The 27,860-nt window shown below is 40.1% G+C and overlaps 1 protein-coding gene across 1 annotated transcript in view; it reads left to right on the top strand.

Moving 5' to 3' along the window:
* The first annotated feature begins 1,569 nt into the window (after nucleotides 1-1,569).
* Nucleotides 1,570-27,860, top strand: part of shank3a (SH3 and multiple ankyrin repeat domains 3a) — a 28,784-nt gene continuing 2,493 nt past the window's right edge. Inside the window, exons 1-11 of the mRNA XM_088006729.1 lie at nucleotides 1,570-1,687; nucleotides 5,532-5,607; nucleotides 9,619-9,701; nucleotides 12,252-12,376; nucleotides 12,748-12,883; nucleotides 16,565-16,645; nucleotides 16,826-16,849; nucleotides 17,431-17,558; nucleotides 18,303-18,408; nucleotides 19,247-19,773; nucleotides 19,871-21,978. Of these exons, the coding sequence (XP_087862855.1) occupies nucleotides 1,570-1,687; nucleotides 5,532-5,607; nucleotides 9,619-9,701; nucleotides 12,252-12,376; nucleotides 12,748-12,883; nucleotides 16,565-16,645; nucleotides 16,826-16,849; nucleotides 17,431-17,558; nucleotides 18,303-18,408; nucleotides 19,247-19,773; nucleotides 19,871-21,978 (3,512 nt within the window). The remainder of the gene's footprint in view (nucleotides 1,688-5,531; nucleotides 5,608-9,618; nucleotides 9,702-12,251; nucleotides 12,377-12,747; nucleotides 12,884-16,564; nucleotides 16,646-16,825; nucleotides 16,850-17,430; nucleotides 17,559-18,302; nucleotides 18,409-19,246; nucleotides 19,774-19,870; nucleotides 21,979-27,860) is intronic.

The following is a 27,860-nucleotide window of genomic DNA, read 5'->3' as shown; positions in this document are numbered from 1 at the left end:
CTTTTGAATCGGATATGGGTCACATTCGAAAAAAGAATCCGACCTGTGCTTTTCAGACTGCCATGAAAAGATCGGATACAGGTCGCATTACGTCAAAAAAATCGGAATTGGGTCACTTCAGGGTGCAGTGTGAACGCACCCTTAAGTCTGTAATATATTACCTGTAGTTTCTTCAAGTAAAATGTTGACATTTTTGGTCACTTCATATATAGACTTTCAAAATACTAAATACTCTTCACTCTTATGCTGTGTGATGAAAAGAACATGAAGTGGTACAAATAAAAGTGCACTGTACGTCACTTTTATTTGAGAAGGACATGGGGAAAAAAGTCCCATGTTGTCAGAGATTATTACCTTTAAAATGTAGGTTTTGTTTTGTAGAAGCTTTGTTTCAAACTCTGTCATTGATCAAAATGGGCCTTAATTCCTATTGAGTCTAGAAACAACAGTCAGTCTACAGAAATGCCATTCTGAATCCTCCTCGAACATAGTTTAAAAAATAAAAAGTGTTAACACAGGTAAAATTTAGATACTGTAACTGTCATCGTTTGTATATTCTGAGTCGTCTGTTTAGTTCATATCACTCCTTAAATGTTCAGATACAGCAGGATTGTCTGCTGTGTCTTATTCTCAAAACAACCGCATCACACCTGCATCGGCCACAAGGATGTCCTGTTACAGTACAGCCACATTATGTTTCATAAGGCATAGGGTTATTTAAAAATTCATTATTTGGGTAACATTGTGCAAATCAATCAATTTTAGAAACGGGGGTGATCAGAACCTAGATACTGCTACTAAATTTACAATTGGACGATTAGGCAGTTAGAGAAAGTAAATCATTTGGAGGAAATGAATCATTGCATTTCTGGGATTTTGAAAGCCTTTGAGGATTCTGTTTGGGATAAATTTGTTCTTCACGTTCTGCTCCTTTCTTGTTGCAGAATTAGTTTTTGGTGTGCATTTGTAGCTTGACCTTGGCCTCACACGTGTGTTGTAATAAGTTTTCACAGGGTTTGAGGCTCGTGTAAAGTAGTTCCCTCTGTTGTCTGATTGTAACTGAATTATTCAAGGCTTTTTCCTCTTTGACAGAGCCGAGGTATTTATAGGCGTTGGTCTCTGCCTCTCATACTTACATGGCAACAACGAGCTCTCCGAAGGCTCTTCCACAAACGAACCAATTCTGAGGGAGAGGAGGAGGGGAACGGCAGCAGAAAAAGCAGAGATATGAAATATATGCTGGAGTTTTTTGGCTTGCGGCTAAAAGAGAATTGGACTTTGCGGTCTCAGACATTGACACAGTTTCAGTGCTATTTGTCTTGGAAGTCATATTTCAATTTTAAAAGAACTAAAAATGACAACCTCTTACAGAAAATGGTGTTAAGGAATATTTATTAGCTGCCTACACAAAATGGACCTCCCAGGAGTGCTTTTAATTGTTTAAAGATGAAGATGAACTGCAAGACCGTCCCTGTGACTGATTCATGCAGGAAGGTGGGAAAGTCATGGGTAAGAGAGATAAACCCCTTGTCAAAGTCTTAGAGAAAACTGGATGACTACAGATGAAAAATGGACTGCTGTCCGGTCACGGTCGCAGATCTGCCCCTGGTGCGTAGTAGGATTGATGGAGCAGTAACAGTTGTGGAAGCAGACCCAAGTAACTTCAAGGGTCATGAGAGGTACTGGGGTGATTACCACTTCATTCTGCAATTTCCTTAAAAGCGCACCAATCGGACACCTCAGTTGTAGGCACGGATAATGCAATGTTAAGATGTTCTCGTAGTTTGCTCCACAAACTCATCTTAATTCCAGAAGTGCTACCTTCAAATGAAATGATAAAATGCTAACCCTGGTCATGTGTGTTCAACAGTTAGGTGATGTGGAAACGGAGGGGAAAAAGAGTGGAGGTGATGTTGCCTTGTATCCACCTGCACACCACAGTAGCTCCCTGAAAATAACCGGCATACTGTGGGACAGCATAAAAAAAACCAAACAGAAAAACAGAGTTGGCCTTCCCCCTGCCGCCCACCCCCAACCCCTCAATGCTTCTGTGGCTCAGTGGAAGTTCTACCAATTTCTCTGTGTTATTTTAAACACTATTTTTAGTACTCTGTGGTTTCTGCATGCTGTATGTTGTATCCACCAGGTTTTGGAGGACAACACACAGACTGCATGAACAAAGAGTCAGCTGGAGCACATGACGGGGGAAGTTGGGATGTGTGAGTGTGTGGAAGCATGGAATCAAAAAGTCAATAAGGCTCTCTCATGTGCATTTGTTTGTGCAAATGCACATGAGTGTTGGTGTGTAACTTGATCTGGGTAAACCACCAGGGGTTAATTTTTTATTCAGCAGGCTTCACTGTGTGTCCGGTTTGGTTTGTGTTCTCATCTATCTGTGTGTATGTGTGTGTGAGAGAGAAAGAGGGAGAGATTTTGTGCCCTTCAGACAAGGACAGTAGGAGAGTTAACATCTGTCCTGAATGGAGAAGCACTGTGGGCCCTAAAAGAAGTGTGAGCAGCAGAAAGATAGCTTGTTAACATGCTGACTGAAAGCATGATGTTGTATCGTTGCAAATGTGGTTTAATATGATACAAAGACTTAACTCTATGAACCCATTGTCTCTGGTCTATCTTTTTTTTTCACAAGGCATTGTCTTTTGGAGTATATGTAGGAAGAACAAGTAGTTTGACAAAATGTGGCCCTCCTCTTTGTCTTACTAGAGGAACCCCTGCTTCATTTTGATTCATGTCTAAATGAGGTCTATGTATAGCATTGAAGTCAAGGTTATCGGTTATGCATTAGCAGCATGGTTTCTTTTGCAAGCGAGTTCAAGCATCAACATGAATGCTGTTGCCTTTCAAGCTTCAGTTTTAGACTCACAACACCCACTGCCATTGTAGATGTTGCTGCAGGGGAAACCTGTCTGTATTCATGAAGAGGAAATGCGATCTTCAAAAACGTTTGGTATTTTTCATTCATACAGGTGGATGAATGAAAGGGCGATATTTCCTTACTGAATGGTCTTTCCGTTACCAGATTGTTTTAACAGCAAACCACAAATCCACCAAACCAAACACAACAGGCAACCCATTTTGGATTACCAGATACCAGATACTATGCGTTAGTTCCACCAGGAACTCATGTATATACAGTCATACAGACTCGAATTTACTTCCTATTAATTTTGAATCCAGTCAGTGATTTGGGATGTTTTGTCGGGACAACAAGCCACTCAGTAAAAATATTTTTAGAAACAAATTGTTATGCAATATCAAAAATATCTACTGTATCTAATCCCAAGGTAAAGAAAAACTTTTTTGCTTTGCTTAATTTTACCCTTAATTTCTTGGTTTACGTTGTTTAATGAAAATGCTGTTCTCTCTGGACTTTTTTAAAGTGCAATTTGAGGTCAATTATTTATGAGTGTGCACTCTCAGCCAGTTGTAGTGCAAATATTTATCCAAAAATGTAACCTTTGACACAAAATTAAGGGGACTAGGATCAAGTGGATGATTTTATACCTTACTGCTTTAAAGTGTTCAGATATATTTTACTCAATGCCACAGAGGAAATAAATTAGCAGGATAATTAGAAAAGCCATTAAAGAGTTAAATGCATAATTTGTAGCCAGCCGTTTAGGTGAATTAATTAAGAACCATTTGTCATTAACAAGGCCCTGGCCAAGAGCAAGTATGAAAAGAAGTCGCAAAAGAAAAAAAATATTCATGAACTTTTCATGTCAGCTGTCAAACACAGTGGTGGAGGGCTGATGATATGGGCTTGTTTTTGCAGGCTCAGAATTTGGGCCTCACTGTGTATTGATTAAGTTGTCCATGATCTTGTCTGCAAATATTCCCAGAGTCAAATTTAAGTCTGAAAGTTGAACGTTTAACAACATTGGGGTCATTCAACTTTTCAACAATCAAAATGAATGAATGAATAAACGTAAAGGTAGTAAAAAGCACAGTCACTGCTATATAAGACTTAGAATCTCCCTATATGTCATCCTTTCACAATTTCTGTGACCGTACTTGTTTTTTTCACTCTTGAGTGATAAAAGTGAGGAAGATCAGCACATGTACTTGTCTATATATTAGCATCAATAATGTTTCTTTAATTACAGTGAACACCTTTTGTGATGTCCTTTTGTTTCCATTTTGGGGATGTGGGTGTGATGGATTACGGTGCTGTTGAGGTTATCGCTGCTATCACAGCCCTGCTTTTAGATGCTCCTGGGCTGTACAGAATACATGACAGTTCTGATGAATGAGCCACATTTCACACTTTCAGACTGCATCTGATCTCACAGTTTCCACATACACGCATGTACTACGCACACAGGAATGCATTCAGCTCACAAACAACACTTTTTTAGGCAGCACACATGCACGGTCATTTGGCTGATTTCCTTTTTCTCCCCTCCCCCATTTAAGGCAAAGCCTTTTATTCGATTACATGCACACCTGAATGATCAGCTGTCTTGATTTATAACATGTGAGACAGTTCGGAGTGATTAATCTCTCATCTGTAACTTTCGCAACTAATTACACCTCCTCCTTCATTATAACTCCCCCGTGGTTCCGCTAGTAAAATGTTAGTTCATAGAAAACTCTTGTCAGCTCTTACTTACCTCTTTTTTGTTTATCTCCACTATCTCAAGAAATGCTTTACTTTTCGTTAATGGAGAGATGTGATTAAAACAATTAGGAAATTCATCAAAGGTTTTGCAATTAGTTAATTGCTATTAATCCTATTTAATCAAATAGCAGTATTTGACACAAGCATAGTCTTTAGTTAAATAATACACTTTAATTATGGACTGAAGTAATATACCAATTTATAGCAACGATATGATGATGTTGCACAACTATTTCTAAAGGAAGTAAAGGAAACAAACGCAAAGCCAGACATGCGACCGGGTCCTTTTTGCAGATTTACAGCAACATGCTGTGACTTTCACATACCTACCAGGACGACCCTGCTCTCACAGCCTCTCTCATTTAACAGCCTCTGTGTGGGCTCAAAGGGTTGTGTGCTGTTTAGTCAGCATATTACTGTTCAGGGTAGATGCTGCCTGTATTATCGGGAAGAGAAGAGGGCATTGATCTCTATCAGCATGCATGGAGGGCAAATCCACATAAAGGCTGAAACTGCACACATACACTGTACACAAATTGAGCTCTGTTTCTTGGATATTAAAAAAAATCTTGTGTTAAATATGCAATTATGTTACAGTTCAAAAGCAAAAACAAACAAAAAAAAAATACCATGGAAGAATTACATCCTGTTATGGCATGAATGATGAAGAATGCTAATGATAATTACTTCTCTGTGGTAGCTTAATTTCTCTCTCTGTGTGTTTGTTGAAATAAATTATGGCTGACATATTAGTAACATGCTTAAACGAAAATAGGATATTTGGGGAAATATTTTTATCTTTATATCCATTTTTTTAAAATTGCAACATTTATTGCTATAAATGTCACGACAACATGAGCAAATGTATACAAAACTTTTTTATTCTTCACAGAGACCCGGGAGGACCGCAATAAGAGACTGTTCAGACACTACACTGTGGGATCTTATGACAACTTCACCTCATACAGGTACTGCCTTGGTTTCAGTGTGTGTGTGGCCATGCATGTTATGCTGCAGCAACTTTAATGGTAATGTCACAGGGAACTTTTCTCCCTGTTGGGCTAATAAAGTCCATGCAAAAAGGTGATGAAGTGCAGTGAGGTTGCTGCCATCTAAAGTAATGTAGGTGTCACTGCACTCTCTTCTGAGTTTTTATTAGGGAGAAGAGTAGCAATATATATATATATATATATATATATATATATTGCAAGAGTTATTCTCTATGAACATTATTTCCACCAACTCTACCAACCTTGAAAAATGTCAGCATCTCATATTTTACTTCAAAGCTAGATTAAATTACAGGTTACAGGTGAACCATATTTGTTAAGTTAAACAACACTTTTAAAGTCAATATGTGATGTGAGATATCGTTATAAGTAGATTCATAAATGTTTGAAGATGAAAATTGTATTTGTTCTTAGAAGGCGTACATTAATATATTCAGTTCATGAGACAAGTCAGTATATAATACTGGGTTAATGAGATTGACACAAGAGAAGAGAAGATTTCACCAATATTTTAAAAAATCAGTAAAATAATAATAATTTAATTTATTCCATTAATTAAATGGAATAAAAGTTTTGAAGGTCATACAATGTGTGGTAATAATTATCTCTTTGCTGTAGAATTGTGTGGCTAGGTTACTAGAAACATACTTCTGAATTTACTTTTTATACAAGGCAGCACACAATTTTTAAGGGAAAGTTTAAATCATTTTCAAAAGTTTTTTTGGAAGAAAAATGTGAACAGTGTGGCATGCATTAGTAGTCATCCACCTTAGGTGGGTTTCTTTTCAAAAACTTTGGAGAGAAAAATAATCATTGGTGTCAACAAGGATCCCAGGATGTTTCAAAGAAGACAACAGGGAGAGCTTTTTACAGAGGAGAACGTCAAGGTCACCGTCCAAAAACTATTCCGTTGCTGAGACGACAGCTCAGCAATGTCTGACTGAACAACAGTGAATATGTGTTTTGAACGTCTTCATGATGTAAATGTCCTGGTCTACATCACGGTCTGATGGTGTTTTATGACTGGGCTATATTAAGCTTCCTAAATCAATTGTGGTCAGCATCCCCACATCATGATGCTGCCGCCACAATGCTTTGACATTCGGACAGTCTGTTTCAAAGTGATGTGCATAGTATGTTAGGATCAACAAGCTAAATTTTGGTCTCATCTGATCAGGACCTTTTCCCACATATTTGCTTTGTCCCTTACATGGAATGTGGCTAAGTTTAAACCAAATTTTGTTTTTTTTTTTTCTTGTCATTTTTGCATAAAAGCCATACTTGTTCAGCTTTGGTTATTTTGTCCAGAGATTCTCCAACCTGAACTGTGAAACTCATGCAGCTCCTCCAGAGTATCGGCCTCTTCTCTGATTAATTCTATCGTTGATCAACCTGTCAGTTTGGATTGAAGGCCATTGTTTTGGCTGCTTTGAAGTTAGTTGGTACTCTTTTCATCTTTTAATGATAGACTGAACAGTTCTTTGTGAGATCTTTAATGTTTAGGACGTGTTACTGTAATCAAACCTCACTTTAAATGTCTCTGCTGCTGCGTTTCTGACCTTTATGTTGCGTCTCATGGGGCTGCTAGTGACATCTGGTGGGAATTTTATATCATTTGAAGTAATAGATATAGAATAAAAATAAATTTTGTGAAAATGGTCACATGTTAAACAATTACATTACCTAATTGTAATGTAATTACATGTATGTTTGGCATTGCCTTACCTTAAGTTGTAGTTAGTCGTATCTAATTTGCATTTTTGAAAAAAAATGTGTGTTTCAGTTACAGAAGTTAAAATAAGCAAGAAAAAAAAATCCTGTATTGCTTTAATGCAGTCTTAGTTCAAGTGAGAATATATAGGATGTGAAGCTATAAACAAGAAAAAGCTGCTTAGTGTTGCCTCTCCAGCACAGCATTGTGTGCATAATAATTAGCATAAAGTGGATAGAGGGCATTTTATGAAATCAGACTCAACCTCCCTCCAGCAGAAAGGTTGGTTCCCCATCTCCTGGCTCCAGCAGCAGGAGCTCTGTGAGTCTGAGAGGAGTTTATTCGGTTGAGCTAATGAAACTGCAGCTCAGCTGTCCAATTTGAACATCTCTGCTCTATATCTGCCTCAGCTGTCAAGGATACTGTAGAAATGTTACAAAGACTTGGAAGGACATGTGTGTGCTAGTCGAATTATGTTTAACACACAAACAAAAATGCATTACTCCTGTTTGTGCACACTAGACGTAAGTAAATTAAGTGCTTCTTCAAATTTTACTGTTGAACATTAGAAATGATCTAAATGTACACTCACCTGCCACTTTCTTAGGCGCGTACTTAAACAAGGTTCCCAAGTGATTTTGGTCCATGGCAACATTTGTGGACTGCGCATTCATGATACGATATTTTGGAGTACAAAAAAAATATATTTGTCATGTTCCTCAAACCAGATTGAGATGACTTGAGCAGCGTAGTCATAAAGAGATGGGTATGGACAGGAACTACTGCTACTGCTGCTTCTCGAGTAGATTATAGTGTTTAAATGATGCTCAACTCGTACTAAGGACCCAGAGAGTGTCAACAAAATATAGAGCATAACATTACACCACCTGCAATATGATTTTTTTGTTTTATTTTGTAAATGTAATATGTCTTTTTTTTATCCCAGGAGGAATAGCTGATGCAGTATGCTGCTAATTCTAGTAGACATCTCAATAAACATAAATGTAAACCAGCCTGAATTGTGCACACTTTTCAAGAGTGATCTATGCTTTCATGTTGTTTGCACGAAATTCTGACCCTACTGTCTGAACGCTGCGGCTGAAATTGAGACGCACAACAGGAAATAATTTTTTCCATGTGTTATTGTTGAAAGCTGGTGAGTCAGTGTAAAATATAGCCTTAGCTCCTTATTCTCTGCAGACGGGAGCCGCACCCGGAGTAGTCTGCTGGTGCTGTAGCCCATTTGCGTCAAGGGTCAATGTGTTACATTTTTAGTGAGGATTTTCCTCATACTGAGTCTTTCGTCTTTTCAGACCATTCCCTGTAACTCGGAGAGAAGGTTGTGAATCAAAAATGGCAGATCAGCCATTTCTGACCAACAACCACGTAACGTTCAGGTCACTTAAATCGCTTTTATTTCCCCATTGTGATTTACGGTTTGAATTTCAGCAAGTTGTTTTCACCACATTGAGATGCCTGAAGGCTCTGAGTTGGTTGACTGATTTGCTGCTTGAGCTTGAAGCAATGGAGGAGGTGTGCCTAATTAAGTGGCACATGACTATCGTTGAATATCCATGATATCTGCAGTTTTTTATTATGAAAATATCCCTGCTTGCAGTCAAAGCTATTGTGCTAAGCAAACTTTTGGCTTAGAATTGAACAAGCCCATATGTGAGAGGTTTACTCTCCGAGGTGTGAGGGGACCAACAGTGTAAGACCACCTAATCCCTTAACACTCAGAAAAATCAGGTGGTGATAAACTGCTTTGCTTACTTTTCTGTCCTGTTTCTTCTGTGATCAGTCGGGGCACAATGCTGCATCTGAGCTTAATCTGACAGTTTCTCTTACGAAATCCCTAAACACACTCCTCAGCGTAAGTCTCCAGTGGGGGATCATCTGGAGGTCTTAGAGTTTATCCGAGCGATTCTTCAGTCATGGGGTTTCCTTTTACCTGCTTATTTTCTCCCACACTCAAACCTGTTCCCCGTTCCCGTCTCAAAATACTCGAGCAACTCCAGGGAATCCTGAGCTGTGATCTTTTGCTTTGCTTTTAACCTCATTGGGAAAGAGTACAAGTGTGTGTGTGTGTGTGTGCATGCTCATCCGTGTGTGTGTGTGTGTGCCTCGCCACCTCCTCCAACGACTCAGCCCCCAACCAGTCGACCCTCTTCACGCCGCTACCCTTTACCCTCTTTGTTTGCGTGTGCGACGATGGTGTTGAACTCACCCCTGCTCTACCTGTGCTATTTTCTCGACAGTGATTACATCGTGGAAGAGAAGAATGCTGTTTTACAGAAGAAAGACAGCGAGGGGTTTGGTTTTGTCCTGCGTGGAGCCAAAGGTGAGTTATTAAGCTCGCCGACACCTGGAACCTTCCCGTCCACAGCGCCTGTGCTTTTCAATGCGTGACATTGATCTGTTCTCATAAGGAGTTAGATGATCTGAGTCATCGAGTTCATCTCAATAAGTATTGTGACTGTTTTAGTCAACAGCACAAGCGGCTTTGGTCAACAATCAGCTTATTTACTCAGATGCACTCAGGCGTGTGTGTGTGTGTGCGTGCGCGTGTGTGTGTGTGTGTTGTGTGTGTAAGAGAGAGAGAGAAAGAGCATGTAGACCTTCTGGTAGCGTCATCCTTGGCCGAGCTGTCTGCTCGCTGTCCCATCTGTTCATCGCACATGGCGTTAGGCTTTAGTAGAGAAACATCATCTCTAGTATTCCTCTCATTTTTGCTCTTCCTTTTCTTTTTCTTCCCATGCACCCTTCCTTCATCCTTCCTGTTGATTATCTCTGAATTCTGTCAGCCCTCCCGCTTTTTAACCAAATCCACCTTTTGACTCATACTCCATAACCGCAAATTCGCTTTTACGAGCACACACGTGCCAGCTCCCCGTTCGTGGTGGTTACCATGGCAGCCTCTCTTCGGCAGCTTGCCGGGAGTCTGAGTGTGCTTTACTGCTCTGTCACTCTCTACCATGAATCTTGGCTCGCCCCACTCTCTTTTTTACTCGTTCTTTTACTCTCCAGCACCCTCAGACACACACACACACACACACACTGCGGTTCACTTAGTAGTTCTTTGAGAGCTCTCATGTGTCAGTGATTTACTCACACTTGCTTTGAGATTAAACAGAATTTGTTATGCTGCACTCAAAATATTGCTATAGATCGTCTGCATATAGATTGGGGGTTTTCAGGCGGAGCTGCATGTTTGTTCAGGGATTGAAGCGAGTATAAGTTGGCATATTCACTTGAAGTATTAATGTTGTAACTATAATTCTCTGGTTTCATTATTGAAAACGTGGAACGTAAACACAGTAGGTTCGGGTCACGCAAACAAGACGGCGATGTCTCAGGAACAGGTTATCCTGATTCAGCAGAACACTGTGGACACCTCACCTTGATTTTAATCCAAATGCACTTTTCAGAAAAGGGCTACATCAAGTATGACAGACATTTTAAAGGCATGAAGGTACTTGATGTTCCACAAAATTTCTTTCATTTTCTCTTCTTCAGACCTGCATGACACTTTCTTTTAATATGCCAGCATACAAGGCAGGAAAGAAAATGTGACAGCAGCTGGTAAGAGCTCCACTGCAGTAAAATCACATGAAGGCTTTAGGTTCCTCCAATCACCTTTATTGTGCATGAAGTATTGTGTAGTTTAGTTAGTAAATATATGTCAATCAGGGGAGACTTGTTAACGTTAGGACCCACAGAGGCTCACAAATAACAAAGATCTGTGAATAAACCGTCTTAGCACAACCACAGTAGCTAAGAGTCTTCCTTATCTTACTTTTGCCCAATCAGACAAGACAATGATTGGCTGCTTTGCCACTTGTGTGTCAAGTGCCATTGCGCTTAGGTATGTCAGCTGCCCGAGCTTTATTTTCTTTCCAATATTTAAGAAGAAAATCTGTAAATAGGTGGAAATAATTTGGGTTGCATTGCACAGATATATCTTTAAATAATACTTTCACTGTGTTTCTATCAAGCTCAAATTTGTATGACATGGGACATTACAGCTATAGCAGCAGGTTACCTATAATGAGCTCTAAAAATGTTTTAATGCAGATTACCGTACAGACAAAAGTCACATATATTATCTCTGATTGTGACTTTTCTTTTTTTCCTTCAAGCAAAATTCTGTTAAGTTAATGAACACTTAAAAATATCTCTACAATATTTCCTCACAGAGTCTAATCATTTTAACTGTGTCTGATTTCAAAGTAGCTTTTTGAAGAGCGTAGGGAGTAACATCAGGTCAGTGACTGGTCCTTTGGTGTGTCCCGAGACAGAATGAGACTGTTAAACTGTTGAAAATAAAAGTGTCAGGCCAAATTTGTCCTCAGGTTTTTCACACCCGCTGTCCAGACACAGACCGGTCTGGACGGATGTTGCCTTCAACTGAATCGTAGAATAGAGGGAGGGATTTAAGCATTAAATAAATTGTCCACCTCTTAAATAGTTAGTTGTCACTAAGGAGAAATATAAAAGACTCATCCAGCGCTAATGGCTGCAGAAATTGATGTGCTGGATGTCATTCTAAGGTTTTAAGTTTTAAAGATAATATTTAAGCCACATTGCTGGTTTTGGACTCCTCTGTACATTGTGTGTATCACTTTCTCAACATATCTTATCCAGATAAAGTAATTAAAACCATTTGCTTCTTTGTAGAGCAGTGTTTGGTTTCCCAAAACAAGAAAACAATGGAACAATTAAAATCCAGCCAGTATTTTCCTAAATGTTGTTTTTGGTAATTGCTTGGTGCTTGGAATGTGCAGCAGTTTTATTTTCCGAATCTCTGAAGCACTGAGGTGTATGGTTTTAACTGCCATGCTTTCCAGACAGACATTGCAGTTCTGAATGTTGTTTGTTTTATTCTTTATAGCCGAAACTCCTATTGAAGAGTTCACTCCCACCCCAGCATTCCCTGCCCTGCAGTACTTGGAGTCGGTGGACGTGGAGGGAGTGGCCTGGAGGGCTGGTCTCAGGACGGGGGACTTTCTCATTGAGGTAGTTAAGAAAAAGTGTGTGTGTGTGCGTGTGTGTGTGTGTGTGTGTGTGTGTGTGTGCGTGTGTGTGTGTGTGTGTGTCTTCATTCAAAACACTGAAGATGGAGGTAATTTCTGAAACACAGGAGTAAACCGATTTCATTAGTATGTGTATTCTACAGAGAAGTCTTTTTTTCAATTAGTTTAGATGTAACACTGTAATAATCTTTGTGAGATAATTAATTGATATCATAAACAATAATAATAATAATAATAATAATTCAGTTCTATTATTTATTTTGTGACTTGCAAATGTTTCATGTGAGGTGACCAGAATTTGATCAGAATTTCATCAGCATTGACCTAGTTTCTGTCTTCTTGCATTTTGTCCAGGTGAACGGGGTGAATGTAGTGAAGGTGGGCCACAAGCAGGTGGTGTCTTTAATCCGGCAAGGGGGGAGCCGACTCCTAATGAAAGTTGTTTCTGTCACACGCAAGCCAGAGTCGGAAGAAATTGTTCGAAAGAAAGGTAAGGCTATTTGGAAGTAATAATGTAATTAATAATGTCAACTCACGTGTAAAAAAAAAAATCATTGCAAATGTTCACGTTTAAGTTTCCAAACTAAAGTTTATGAGTCAGGTCTGTAGTATATATGATGTGATAAGGCACATGGAAAAGAGTGGATGGTATTAGTTCTGTATAACAAAATGAAATGTGCTGAAGAGATTGTAACTTACTAAAGAACACAGGGACTGAAAAAGATGGAGAAAAACTTTTCCGCTGGTGGAAACGAGATCATTCTATTTGGATCTAGGAGATGCAGTTTGTCAGACATCCCCTAAACACTGTATTCAAGTCACAGTGTACTTAGGTACTTTGCTGTTCAAGGATAATTCTCATGTTCATGCTGTTTTATCACATAGCAGTCATACAAAAGTTAAAATACCTCAAATTACTTTGAAGAGGTTAAGCCCAGCATGGTGAAAGGAAATAGCTCTGACCCCAAACACACCAGTAAGAGAGCTGAATTTTCATTTTTGTCCCAGAACCATCGTAAGTGGTCTTGGGAGTGGCCATTCGTACACGAGTGCCAGAAATGTCCGGCGGTATGCAGCATAGATGGCATGACGTTTTCTGAAACAGTGGTTATAAAGATTAATATAAACTTAAACACTGAAAGAGATGTTCATTTTTAGCACAGACTTCAACTTCTTAGCACCCAAATATTTATTGTTTTCTCCACATTCTGGTGAACAAAAATGAGTTTAATACTTTTCTTCATGTTATGATTTCATATTGAGTGCATTGTGTTCTCAATACATTGTTGTGAATGAAAATAAAGCTCTTTTAAACACAACTCCATACAATTATTCTGAAGCTCAGTGCATTACGTGTTGTGATGGAAATGCGTAATTGGCTTTTATACACATATAGGTGTTTCTATGTTGTCAGGAATAGTTCCATGTTGTAAATATATGTAGTTTCCATGTCAACCACAGTTTGCCATTACTTTGCACCCACACAGTCCTGTCACAGTAACCTCCGAACTTTACAATTATCTACATTGTAAAGCATGCTAGAATAGTAGTGATTGTTGAAATTTAGAGACAGAAGTTAATGGGTTTGCTCTAAGATAGGTGAGTGCCCTTTATGCTGAATTGTATTACTGATTTGTGGTCTCAGTTTGCATATTTCTTTGTCTTTCTTACACCTAAACCAGGTAAAGTACAAAGTTTACATATATAAATTATCAGCACGAATATTATATTTATTATAGTTTTAATGATTAATTTAAATTGTTCTTTTTTCAGGGTGGTGTAATGATGAACTTACACCTTCAGAGAATAAAAAATAAAAATGAGTTGCACACATTTTATTGAAGGCATATTCTAATCCACACAGGTTTAAGTCTAATCCACACAGGTTTAAGTCTAATCCACACAGGTTTAAGACTTTAAGCAAAATTGGTAAACTTTAGAGTTGAGTTATGGGTAATTTTCTACATCATAATGTTAGCCTGATTTGTCTGTTCTCTTTCTCTGTGTGTTTGGGATCGTGGTCTGTTGGACCTGAGGTTTGAACTAACTGATGATGTAGGAGTTGGACTGAGGCTGTAGAACCTGAGGACACGGTGCCAGCTGCGAAGCATGGAGGTGTTTTTATTTTACTGTGGGTGGTTTTATTACCACAGGAACGGGGGAATCGCAGAAAGTAGGCGGGCGGAATAATGACAAAGGACTATGTCCGACTTCTTCTGTCAAACATGCTTTAGATGGTTACAATGGAGGTGCAGCGCAGTGTAGGAATGGGAAAATTAAACTGACGACTAAGGTCAAAAAAAAAAAAGCTAATTCTTAAAATCTATTTAAATGAACTCCACAATTTTGAATGAGAGTGGTCAAATGTTGTGGGCCTTTTTGTTTGAAGTGCCTTTACATTATGTTCTGGTTTACAGCAGTCAAACATCTGTTCAAGATTCTTTGCTATAAAGGTCTTTTCGGATCAAGAAAACAGTCCATTTCCAAAATACAACAGGGTATACTGCATTCGATTTCTGTTTTTAAGAGAGCTGTGGCCAATGGCATCTTACTGTTAAAACTGTCTTGTTTTTGAATTTACTTATTTGTGTTGAAAAACAAAATGCCAATTAAGATTTATTTATATTTCACGGTTTTAACCACAGGCTTCAATAGGTGGCACTAAGATACATTTGCCCTTTAACCAAAGAGATTAAAGTGCTGAAAAATATGTCTTGTGATCGACCAAATGGATTGTTTCAGATTAGGTAAAAAACAAAAGTCTTGTCCGTAGTTTACTTCACCTTTCCTTTGTTCTTTTCGCTGAACACCATCTGTCGCCACTCACCGACTCCGGTTGGACAAACTCTCCTTATTGCGCCTCACCCTAGCACAAATACAAATACAAATTTCTCTGCACCATGCGTGGCCTCACTACTGCCACCGTTGCTATGGTGACTACAATGCATGTTTGAATTAAGCATTACATTACAGCAACTGCAACACTCTCTCTCCATCTGAGCCTCTCTTTTTCCATCCTCCTCTATCTGCTCTGCTCCCTGCTTCTGTAGCAGAGTGTGCAGGCTGCTGAGGAAATGAAGATATTTGGACAGTACCCGGGATGGCGTATGTACAGTAGATGTGCAGCTGCTGCATCGGGGCTTGTGTGCGATCTAGGGAGTTACGGCTCTAGAGGGCTGCTTTCAGTGTTAGCTGGTTGGTCTTAGAGCGAGCTGACTGAGTGATTGACAAGAAATTTGGTTTCTTTTAGACGTTATCCTGTAAAGGCTGCTAATGGGCTGTGGCTTTACCGATACTATCTTACTGCATGATATTTTGCTGTTGCTGCTAAATCGTCTGCTCTCTTTCCAGTTTAGTTATGTACAATATTTAATTGCATTTATTTTGAAGCCTGCAACTTTGCGGTTTGGTTTTTGAATCCATTGTTTGGCAGATATGATTTACTGCCTTGCCTGGGAATTAACAGCCCAGTTGCCTTGTGTGTTTGTGTGTGTAGTGAGCTTGGAAGGTTCCCAAGGGCTCTTGTAATGTAAAGGCTGCAGCGCATCATTTTCCTTTAGCCGTTAAATTTGCTGTCATCTCTTTGTCTGTTGGCCCTCGTGTCATTATGTCTTCCCTCAAGGAGTTTTCTTTGTGCGAGTGCAGGCATGTGAGTGTAAACTGAAGTGTTAATGCGTTTCTATCAATTGCACATCTGCTAAATTCAAGGCAGGCAGTATATTAAAGGGAAGATGGATGAGTTGCTCCCTCTCCTCTATGCACACATTGCACTTATGCCTACTATTGTAGCAGACAAATTATGTTGTTCTGTGTTTAATGGAAGGATTCGAACAGCTCGGGATGCCACAGAGACGAGTGACTTGTTCATTTACTGCCAATGGGCTCCTCAACAGAGGGACATTCTGGCAGCACAGAGATTACAAACCTGAAAGTTGCGAAGAAAGACAAATTAATAAGCCATCAGACAAAGAGAGAAACATGAAGAAGTTGAGCTTCAGCCGCAGCGCCAACAAGTGCGAGACCTCCAGTTCCCTCGATTACACGCAAATCAAAGCAGTGAAAACCAGATGGGCCGGGCGACTGGGGGACGCCAAGAGGGCACTGAGTCGCAAAGCCAAAGGATTCTCATCCACAGCTACATCGTCCTCAACTCCATGCCTTGTCTCCACAGCTCCCCCTCCACCCAAGAGAGCTCCGAGCACCACCCTGACGCTGCGCTCCAAGTCCATGACGGCTGAGCTGGAGGAACTGGGTGAGTGCCTAAGAACTGGCGAACAAACTCAACACTCTCTTCCTCCTTTTCTTTCATGTTTCCTACTTGACTCTGTCGTTGAAATATGGCGTGTCTCCTAACTTTTTTAGAATAGTCACTTGTGTCGCCTTGTTCTTGTCATTTTCCCTCCTCTGCTGACGCTATCTTTTTCCCACCAAGCATCTGCTCGGAGAAGACGAGGAGGTGAGTCTGAGGCAAGAATTTGACACTTCTCTGAGCGTCATAATCATGACTTATCACTGCTGTGTCATTAGAGCAGTGCGGATTTGGACCGGAGGCAGTTTTTGATCCGAGCCATTTGAGCAGTTGCCCAGGGCAGCATTAGCAAAGGGTGCACCAGACAGTAAAATATATATATACCAGTTGTGCCCTGAAGTTTTTTATCGCTGTTGTGCATGTGCATTGCAGTATAGGCTTCCCCTGCTTGCTGCTTTTATTTTCAGTCGTGAGGAGCAGCAGAAGAGGGGAATAATTTATGCAAGAATTTCACTAATTCAGACAACAGAACACCTAAACTGCGACTTTCTGACTTTCTTTGGCTCTGTTTATTTCACCTCTTGGTTCGAGAAACGAGAAATAGCAAAAACGTACAAATCATTTTTCACCCAAAACACAAATCAAGATTTCACCCTGTAGCATGTAGCTATGTTCTGGATTTTGTCTTTTCATTCTCTCCCATTGACATCCGTGTCGGAGCTTGTGATAGAACATTTCCATGGTCTTACATCTTAGCATTTAGTTCTGGCTCATTTCCTTTTTAACAGAAAGACTAGATGAGATGTTGGCATCGCAGGAATCTATGTTGCATTCTCAGCCCCCGGAGGCAGATTACAGAGCAGCCACTGTCAAACAACGGCCTACCAGCAGGAGAATAACACCAGCAGAGATCAGTGTGAGTGAACCTACACACAGCACACTTCCAGACAGCTCTCTGTGCCATGCTGCTCCACATACCAATTCTCCCTGAAATACAAAAGTTCTTCTGTTTTTTTCTCTCTTTTTTTTTTGTCACGCTTTAATGATTCAGATTAGAAAATAAATTTTAAAACTGTTTAAAAATGAAACGAGTAAATACAAAATGCTGTTTTTAAATGATGATTTCATTTATTAAGGACAAAAGCTTACCAATCCAATCTGCCGATGTGTGAGAAAGTGTTTGCCCCCTAAACACTGTAACTAGATTTTGTCTTGGCACAATATCAATGGCTGACATCAGGAGTTTGTGAAAACCGGTAATGACTCTTCAACACCACAGCTGAAGAATTTTACTCCACTCTTATTTAAATAGTTTGAATACAACCATGTTTCACATACAAACAGCATGTTTACGGTACCTTAATTTGATGATTTAATGATTCAAGTTCAGGCTCCAAAACCTCATTCTGTTTTTACATTATTTTTGTCATTCAGTCGGGGCTTTCCTGTGAAAAAAGTATTGCACAAAAAAAAAAGTTTGATTTAAAAAGTATTTTTCTTTTAGAAGCAAAAGAGAGAAAGAAAAATGACCCAAGGCGGTCACAGCATGCAGTAATCCACACAGTTACTGACTTATTTCTGCTAAAGGTTATAGAGATTTTACTGAAGTTTCTTTAAAGTGGCTTTGATTACACTGTCAGCTCTGAATTTTGTGCTGCAGTCACTGTTTGAGAGACAAGGGATGACGCTACATGGAGGTCTGCACCCGGGTATCGAGAGAGGTCACATACCATTCCCTAAAGGCATGTCCAGGACCAAGTCTTTTGGTAAAACATTCATTCCTGATGTACTTAATTAAATCTGAAAGACACTTTGTTTTGTTTTTGTATGAGTTTTATGGAAAATCTCAATTTTAAACAAAGTAACATCAAACACGTTAAATCTTCTGGTTTTGATAAGAAACTAAGAATTTGGTAATACCATAAACAATCTAAGCTAATTTTGATTTCAAAACTGTATTGAGTCCAGAAGGGGCTGCAAGATGTCCAAGCAAGTGCAGTAAAAAGTGTGAAAATTTGCAAGCATGCTTTTACTCAACACAATACGATAACAATAATGAAAATTGTCAAAATTTCCCAACACAAAGACAAGTACATATTAATAAATATTGAAAAGGAGATATGAACAAATTGTGCAAAAATCCTCACATTATCTAATAATGCTCACGATTTTTGGTGTGCATATTATATCAGAGTGTAAAACAAACATCTGTAAAATAAATAAATAAATACAAACACTTTTAATATATTTGTAATCTGTAGTTACCATCCAAACAGCAGGTGACTATAAAGCAGATTTAGCACAGTGTTCTGTAGAAAATGAACAAGAGAAACCCCAGAAAATATAAGGCTTAGTTTGTGCAGATGTTTTGCTTTTGTAATAAATACAGATGGAATTGTTTGCTCTCAAAACAACTTTAACAATATAATAATAATAATAATATAAGATGTTTTGTTAAGGAATCATAAACTGAACTGATTTCCAGTTGAAAGCCATTTTTTTTAATTGACTAACTGTGAACCTGGTATATTTAAAATAAATTATTCTTTGTTAGTAAGCCCTGCCACATAATTAAATAACCTGTCCCTTTCCCTCTGTCAACAGGTGCCACAGAAGAGGATAGACTGTCTGCACTTGCAGGCGAGCACAGATTTCCACGTAGTTCCTCTATGACAGACAGCCTCCGAGACCACTCACAACCCCATCCTATCCCTCCACCTCCTCAGACGGCACCTCCTCCACCTCCTTACTACTTAGACACGGGTCCTCCTCCAGCTTTTTGCCCTCCTCCTCCCCCGTCTCGGACCCAAAGTCAAGGCCATGAGCCTGGAGGCCGTTCCAGCTTCAAGCCATCCTCCTTGGACCTGCCTTACGAAGCCGCTCAGCGGCAAGCCACACACATCGAGAGACAGAAGAAAGCTCGCTCAATGATCATCCTACAGGACTCCTCCCACCTACCTGTAGAGCCTACAGAAATTCCCCGTCCCTCTGCTGCTACTCCACCAGAGCGAATCAAAAGAAAGGGGAGGGTAATTGACAACCCTTACGCAAATGTGGGTCAGTTCAGCATTGGACTATTCACACCCACAAAGCCCCAAAGAAAGAAAAGTCCTTTGGTGAAACAGCTACAGGTAGGTTGTGTCTTAATAACAGTTTCATTTTTATTCTTAAAAAAAATGCCAAAGGATTTCTGAGCTTAAATCTTCCTTTTCATTTCTCCAATGGTAGGTAGAAGATGCACAAGAAAAGGCTAGTCTAGCCTTAGCTGCTGCCCACTCGCGAGAGAGCTCACCCTCAGGACGACACCCACATGGGCACACGCACACCAGCCGTGTCGACTACTACCAGCAGCAGCTCATGGCTGAACGAGAGCGATTGCGAGCCCAAGGAGAGATGATGTTTCAGGGTAAAGGCCCGTTTGCTGCTGCTATTGCTGGAGCAGTAAAAGATCGTGAACGTCGCCTTGAAGAGCGGAGGAAATCCACTGTCTTCCTTTCTGTTGGGACCATGGAAGGGTCGCCTACAACAAGCCCTGACTCCCCCTCTTTGACTCAGTCTCACTCCATCGATGAACGGCTGTTAACTCGAGAGCTTGGACAGCTTCCTCCCCCTGCCTTGGCTCTGAGCCCCTCACCTAGTGGGACCACCTTTATCCATCCACTCACAGGAAAGCCTCTGGACCCAAATTCACCACTAGCTCTTGCGCTGGCCGCAAGGGAGAGAGCACTGACCTCTCAGAGTCAGTCCCCAACTGGCAGCCCAGAGCCTCGGACTAAACAAGAGCGAGTAGGCCAGGTTGTAATGTTCTCTGACACTCAGACCAAAGAGTCTCCACACGGGGATGGAGTAACTGCATCGCCCCCTTTTTCACCTAAAAGCGCCAAGGCAGCGGGGTATGGCACATCATCCTCCCCGGCTAATATTTTGGCTCCTCAACCCATCAAACCACAGTGGTCTACATCATCATCACCAATATCATTCCGTCAAGAGATGGAAGCTAGAATTGAGGAGAGGAAGGAGGAAAAGAGACTAGAGGATAAAAAAAGCATGTTGATCAGCATTATGGATACATCACAGCAGAAGACAGCTGGGCTGATCATGGTTCATGCGACCAGCAATGGTCAGGCTGTTGGGGTGGGGTCAGGGATAGAACAGAAACCTGTGCCTGCAACCATAGAGCCCAGCAAATCACAGAGTCCATGGGCTAAATCCCCCATTCCCACAGCTCCCCAGCCCCAAACTCAACTCCAGGTTCAGCCTCAAACTCAGCGTCCTGCCAGTCCCGCCCAAGAGAAGAGCCTGGCTCAGGGAAGCTCAGAAGAGGATGTGGATGCCTACACAGTCACCTTACCACCGGCTATGTTATCTTCCAGCGATGAGGAAACAAGAGAGGAGCTACGTAAGATTGGGGTGGTTCCTCCACCAGATGAGTTTGCAAATGGGTTGCTGGCCCAGGCACAGGGGATGCCAGTGTCATCCACTAAAGCTGCTCTGTCTCCTGCTACACCAGCCACACCAACACCCCAAACTCCCTTAACCCCAACAACCCCAACTGTGACAACCACCCAGCCTCAGCCTCCTCAGCCACCACCTCCACCCAGTGCAGCAGCTGTCTCAGGGAAAACTTCTGACCCTCTGGAGCCCCCACCAGTGGGCGAGGCTGGTTCTGCAGCTGACTCAGGTGTGGAGGAGGCTGACACGCGCAGCTCCAGTGACAGAGAGAGAGACCACCATCTTGAGACCACCAGCACCGTCTCTACAGTTTCCAGCATGTCTACGTTGTCCTCAGAAAGTGGCGAGCCTGCTGACACACACACCACGCACACCTCCTATGCTGACGGGCAGACTTTTGTTCTTGACAAGCCGCCAGTGCCTCCTAAGCCTCGACTCAAATCCCAGATAGGAGGCAGTAAAGGCCCCGTCACCTTCAGGGACCCTTTGCTGAAGCAGAGCTCTGATAGTGAGCTGCTGTCCCAGCAACAGGCTGCTGCACTGGCTGCTGCAGCAGCTGGTGGAGCTGGGCTTCCTGCAGGTGGTTCCGCCTCGGTTACTGGTCTAGCTCCGACCAAGCCACGCTATCTCTTCCAACGGAGGTCCAAGTTGTGGGGGGATCTGGTAGAACCTCGAGGACCCGGGGTAGGGCTAGGGATTGGGAGTTTGGGCAATCTTGGTGGGCTAGGACTTGGACTAGGTGCAGATGAGAGCACAAAACCATCAGTTATGGGAGAGCTCAGTTCACGTCTACAGCATTTAAGTAAAGACACTAGGTCACTGGGTGAGGAGCCGCTGGGAGCCTCTCTTGACCCTGGGAGAAAGTCACCTGTGGCAGGTGCAAGGTAAGAGGATATCAAGAATGTCTTTACCACTGAGTGACTAAAGACATTAGAGAATTGCAGCAAAGGAGATTTATAGATTAATTTAACCACCATTATATGAGTGTTTACTCATTTGTCAGCACCTTTGTTACTCCTTGAATACATGACTCTCTAGTGTCGATTCCTGCTGTTTGTTTGGGCTTGCTGCACTCACCTCATGTAAATCTATTAGCAGTCTATTGTTGATGGTTATAAAGATCAGATGTCTAATGCATTGTTGTGAAAATTAGTGGCATGTAGTGATCTTCTGTTAAAAATTTAATGGAGAATTTACAACCTCCACTTTTGTGAAGTTTTGACCTGCTGATACAGTTTTTAGTAGATTTTTGCTCCTTTATAAGAACCAAAACTTAGAGGGTAATAGAAACACATTCAAAATATTTTCATAGGCTTTTTTGTGTAAGCAGCCAGTCATTTTTTATACTGGGAGTAAATTTATTATAAGGATGAGAGAGCAGTCATTGTGGAATTGTTTATTTATTCTACAACAATAAAAAGATTGGACCTGTTTCTATAGCACCTTATTTGAATAATTGTCATGGTTAGCATCCATGCTACTGCTACTGAGCATTACAATACCCAAGTGCAATTAGAAAGCATTGGATCAGGATTCGATGTGTCAAGTGCAAAGTTTGGCGCAGAGGAAAATATGGTGTGGGACTATTTTTTAGAGGTTAATATCTACCATTTAGTTAAAGAGAAATGAGCTATTAATAATTAAACATATCAAAGCACTGTGTGACAGTTTCATGCTCTTTATACTACGTGAACATTTTGGAGATGGCCCCTTCCTGTTCCAACATCACTGTGCACTGGTATTCAAAGCATGGTTCATAAAGTGACTGACACATTTGGGTAAAATATTTCACTGGCTATACAGTCTTGACTTCTATCCCATAGAAAATGTTTGGGATGAACTAGAAGTGACACTACATCTTGGCCAACATCGCCTGACCTCACAGGTGCACGTCTGGTAGAATTGTCAAAAATTCCCTTAAACACAACTTAACCTTGTAAAAAGCTTTTCTGGAGAAGTAGGAATGACATTTCACTCATGAACTTGAGTTTTTGCAGGCAGATGACTGGATACTTTGAGCAATTATAGTCTAAGGCCTTACTGTATATTTCACTGATACCAAAACGCACTCAGTAATTGTGTCTAAACCAAAAAGTAATGTCAGTGCAACACAGTAGTTCTTAGTGTGGCTCTTTCACTAATAGAAAATAGATTTGATTTTAGATTTTGTATAGGACTGTTATTTTCTAAGCCAATCAAGCTGAAAACCGTATAACTCTGATCATCAACAGATTTTTTTGTGCATTTCCAGATTAGAACTCTCAAGCATATTCCTGTCCTTGTGCCATATAGTTGGTTTTAGCTTCATGCAGTGGCACAGAACATATGGTTCCCAAAGCTGATAGAAGGTTATCTGTGACATCTGAGACACAGTGATGGTTTAGTCTGTTTTCTGTGGGTGTTTTTTTTACTACATACCTAAAAGTGTAATGTAAAATCCTCTATATTTCTGCAGATGTGGGGACACCGAAGAAACTAGACCTTAAAGTTATAGACTCTAGGGTAAACCAAATATATTTTTTATATACTTTACACAATTACCCTATAAACTAAGCACAATAACATCTAGAAACCTTTTTCGCAACTCTCTTTACCTGTTTCCCTTAAAACATTGTTACCTTGTTTGCATAAAAGTTTTACAACACAGGTGTGATGATTGTTATGAATTTTTTGTTTTAGAAATAAGTAGTTTCAAAGGCAGTAGTTTGTCAAAGTCACAATCTTTGACCTTTTTATAAAATGTTGTAGTAGTCAATAAGCTAGTGTCGTAAAACTTTTCTGTGGGTATAGATTACTCACATACAAATGTGTATTTAAAGTAAGAACTACTAGTGCAAACAATGTAACATGATTCCAGGCATGCACTTACTTACACACTGCTATGTTTTATTTCTAACCTATGACCCGCTAGTATCTACCCTTCCTGCGTTTTCCTAAGTCTTTGTTCAAATGTCACACAATACATCCCTCTATCCACTACCCTTTGCAGACATCACAATACACACTTGATAAAAACAGAAAATACAGCTTTTTCCCTTATCATTGCCACCTTCATGGTATGCAAAATGATGACTTCAAAGATTTGGGGATTCATTTTTAAGCAGTATTTGAACAGGACTTAAGTGTTAGTTAAACTTATTTACCTTCCCCTGTTACTCACCCAAGCAAAAGGCAAAAATCCTTACATTGTCAAAGGTCATTTTACGTAACTGTCAAATAAATGGTGGGATATCTATTTTTCCTCTATGAGAGGTTTGCATTTGCTGGAAAAAAAATTGCATTATGTGAATATGTATTTTTTGCCCCTTCTTGTTGAAAACTCAGAAAAGTGTTGATGTCATACTTAAATTTCCATGTAATGTTGTGCATGTGGAAATATATATTTTCAGCTTGTTTCTCAGAGTTGTAGTTAAGTGTCTACAGAAATGGTTTGGTTTCAGAGTTACCCCACCTCTTGCCCAATGACCACTGGAGATAGACAACCCTCCACATGCCTGCACGGATAAGGGAGTATAGGTGGATGGATTATTCATCCTTACTGTACACTGATTAATCATGACATAAAAATCCACTGCTTCTTAATGTGTAACTATCAAAATACATTTCCATTTCAAAGAGGTAGAATATCATAAAAAAGTTCATTTCAGTAATTCAATTAAAAAAATGAAACTCATATATTATTCTGATTCATTATATTGTGTACTTGTTCAATTTATTTTGATAATTTTAAGTTACATCAAGTGAAGCAATTTGTTTTTAGATTTATCTACTTTTATTTTATCCAGCAAAATTATTGGTAGAACTGCTGACTTGACCGTTGTTCAGTTGTCATTGATACCCTCCACAAAGAGTGTAGGCCATAAAGGGATTATTATTCAAGACCTTAACTCTCAAGCTTAATAATGTAAAGTTATGTTATGTGGAAGGAAATTACATGTTTTAGAAAATGTGTACTAACAATAGGGATAGTTGCAGCCTTGAGAAGACTGTAAAGCAAACCCATCAAAAAATTGGCATGGACTGTTACTGGTGATTTAAATGCCACCACATAAAGAAGTCCTCAAGACATGGGCTGCAGCTGTGACACGTGCAGAAGTGTCTTTAATATGAAACAGAAACTTGACTGTTGTTAGACTCTCATTAAAGGTTTCTTTTCCAATTAAGGCAAAGTTCGCATTTTATTTGGAAATCCAGGTCCTAAAGTCTGGAGGCAAAGAAGAATGGAGAAATGCATCATCAAGTCAAGTTCCTTGAGGTCCTGTATAAACGTTCTGCAGTCTGTTGAGCTATGTCATCTATTGGTCTTGACCTATTGTGTTTTACCAAGTGCTTTACTAATAATACTAGGTTATCTTCTGACAAGTTTTATAGAGATGATGTGGGCCCTTGGCTAATACTTTCTTCAGTGACTGTGGCGTCACTGTGCTTGATTAACCAGCAGACTTGCCTGACCTAAACCACATGGTGAATCTATCAAGGATTGTCGAGAGAAAGATGAGAGGCACTAGACGCAACAATGTTCAACACTGCTGTCAAAGCAACTTGGGATTTCCTAATGCCTCAGCAGTACCACAAGTTATTTGCCTCCGTACTGCATCTACATTGCGTAGATGCAGTATTCAGGTCTGGCCAAGCACTTCATGCATACACTGTACAGTGCACAGACATACTATTCTGTATGCCAACATTTCTGTGCTAAAATCCTTATTATTGGTTTAATGTGATATTCAAATTTTCTGAGGAACTGAACTTGAGTTCATTAGCTGTAAGCCATTGTCATCAAAATGAAAAGACATAAGTATTTGAAATGTATCGCTGTGTGTAATAAATCAGTATAACGCAGGCGTTTCACTTTTCAATGTGGATTACTGAACAGAATTAAATTTTTGATGATATTCTAACTAATTGAGAGGCACCTGTAGCTGTTATTGGATGGGATATTGACACCTGGTGGGAATGGTGATGTCAGCCATTGCACTGGTATCACTGCATTATTATTATTATTTTTTTTTTTTTGTGCATCCTTTAGGTTTTGAGATGGGGATCCTTAGGATTGGGTTCATTTTGTCAGTCTACTTAGATATTCTGGATGTTATGTTTTGTTTTTTTTGTGGGGTCAGAATTTTGTTACTGTTGTTAACAAAGGTTCCTAACTAGCAGATTGTATTCATGGTCAAAGTGACTTGCATATTCTTCTGACTAGTAAGAATATTAAGTAGGGAATAGTATAAAAGTATAAAAATGAGTTCTTGAATTTGGTGGATTGTGAAGAAGGCCATGACTTCAAACACAGCACATCGTGCAACATCCAGTTCAGATTCCTCTCACCCTCCCACCATTTCCATTCTGACAGTTAATTGCCTTTGGCTGTGATAAAAATGATCATACACACCATTATCCCTTTTTCTCTATCACTCTGCATTTACATTTAATCCTTTTCACCTGCTGGAGGACGTCTCGTATGTCATTGGCCTCCCAGCACTTCTAATTGTAATGCTACTCCATCTCACACCCTCCACACACCACGATGCTCCATTCTGTCTTTACTGTTTCCCAAACCCTGTATATGACAGACCTTTGTTCTAATTTTGTTTCATTTGTGGTGTTTGGTTTAATTTTTTTGAGCTGTTTGTGTACACTACATAGCTTTGTTTTGTTTTTCAGTGTTTGTGTTGAGAATGGCCATGGTCCCTGACTGTCTTACTGGTTCGCCTTGTAGGTTTTTCAAATCATGTTTAAGCTGAAAAAAATTGTATTTCTTCAACATAACATGATAATGAGCACACATCCCCACAAATGTTGAGCTTTATGTGGAAACAGTCACAAAAGTCCAGAGACATGTGCCTTCAGTTTATTTATTCATTCGTGTTTGTTTGTTTTTTTGTTTGTTTGTTTAGTTATTTGTTTTTTTGTACAGTGTTTTACATGTGAACAGTGTGCTCACTTCTCTCATATGGCCCCACTGGTCAGACTTTGTTGTGCTGAAACTTACTCTGCTGCTGTAATCAAGCACAATCACATTTGCAAATCCATCTAAATCCAGAATCAGAACACACCCACACACACATACCGGACCTTGAAGGCAGCAGAGTTGGCTAAAGCATATATTGGGTCTGGTTAGCAGGCTGCGTCTCATGGAGTGATGCTAACATTCTCTCCCATTGCTCTCTCTCTGCTCACCTTGCATGCCCCGCCCTGCTGCTCTGATCTGATTGGTCTAGAACTGACTGTGCGCCCAGGAGGGCAGGACAACTGTGTAAGTGCGCATGAAGCTCATCCCAGCCCTGTTGGCTCCCTGTAATCTGATCATTTTTTTCCAGCCTGAGCAACCTTTGCTCCATTACATTTTTGTCATTCTTCGAACGTCACTCATAGTAAAGCTCCAAGCAAATAGAGTAGAGGGATAAAATGCATGAATGATATTTAGATATATCCTTCTTGCTTCTGCCTGCTTCCACCAAGACAATCTTTCTCAGTTTTAGCTTTGCACTCTCTTCCATCCCTCTTTCTAATCATCTTTCCCTCCATTAGACTAGTCATAGATGAATCTCAGTCTTTGGTTTTATTGTTCTTTAAACAGTGTTGAGGTATCTTTGTTGAGTACTTCTTGTTGGGCTCCAGATACTGTGTCTGCTGAAGAAGCATAAGATGTTTTTTTTTTTAAACTCCTTCTAAAAGGCTCCACATGGTAAGACTGGGTTGGATGGTCATCTTATCAGGTCTGAGCTTCAACTCCAGGATAAATAAGCCTTTTTTTTTTTAATAC

The sequence above is a fragment of the Poecilia mexicana genome, unplaced genomic scaffold (assembly GCF_051168715.1).
Source record: "Poecilia mexicana isolate PSO_F unplaced genomic scaffold, ASM5116871v1 scaffold_6, whole genome shotgun sequence".
Lineage (NCBI taxonomy): Eukaryota > Metazoa > Chordata > Actinopteri > Cyprinodontiformes > Poeciliidae > Poecilia > Poecilia mexicana.
The sequence above is the reverse complement of the archived record's forward strand: the minus strand, read 5'-3'. Positions and strand labels throughout refer to the sequence as shown.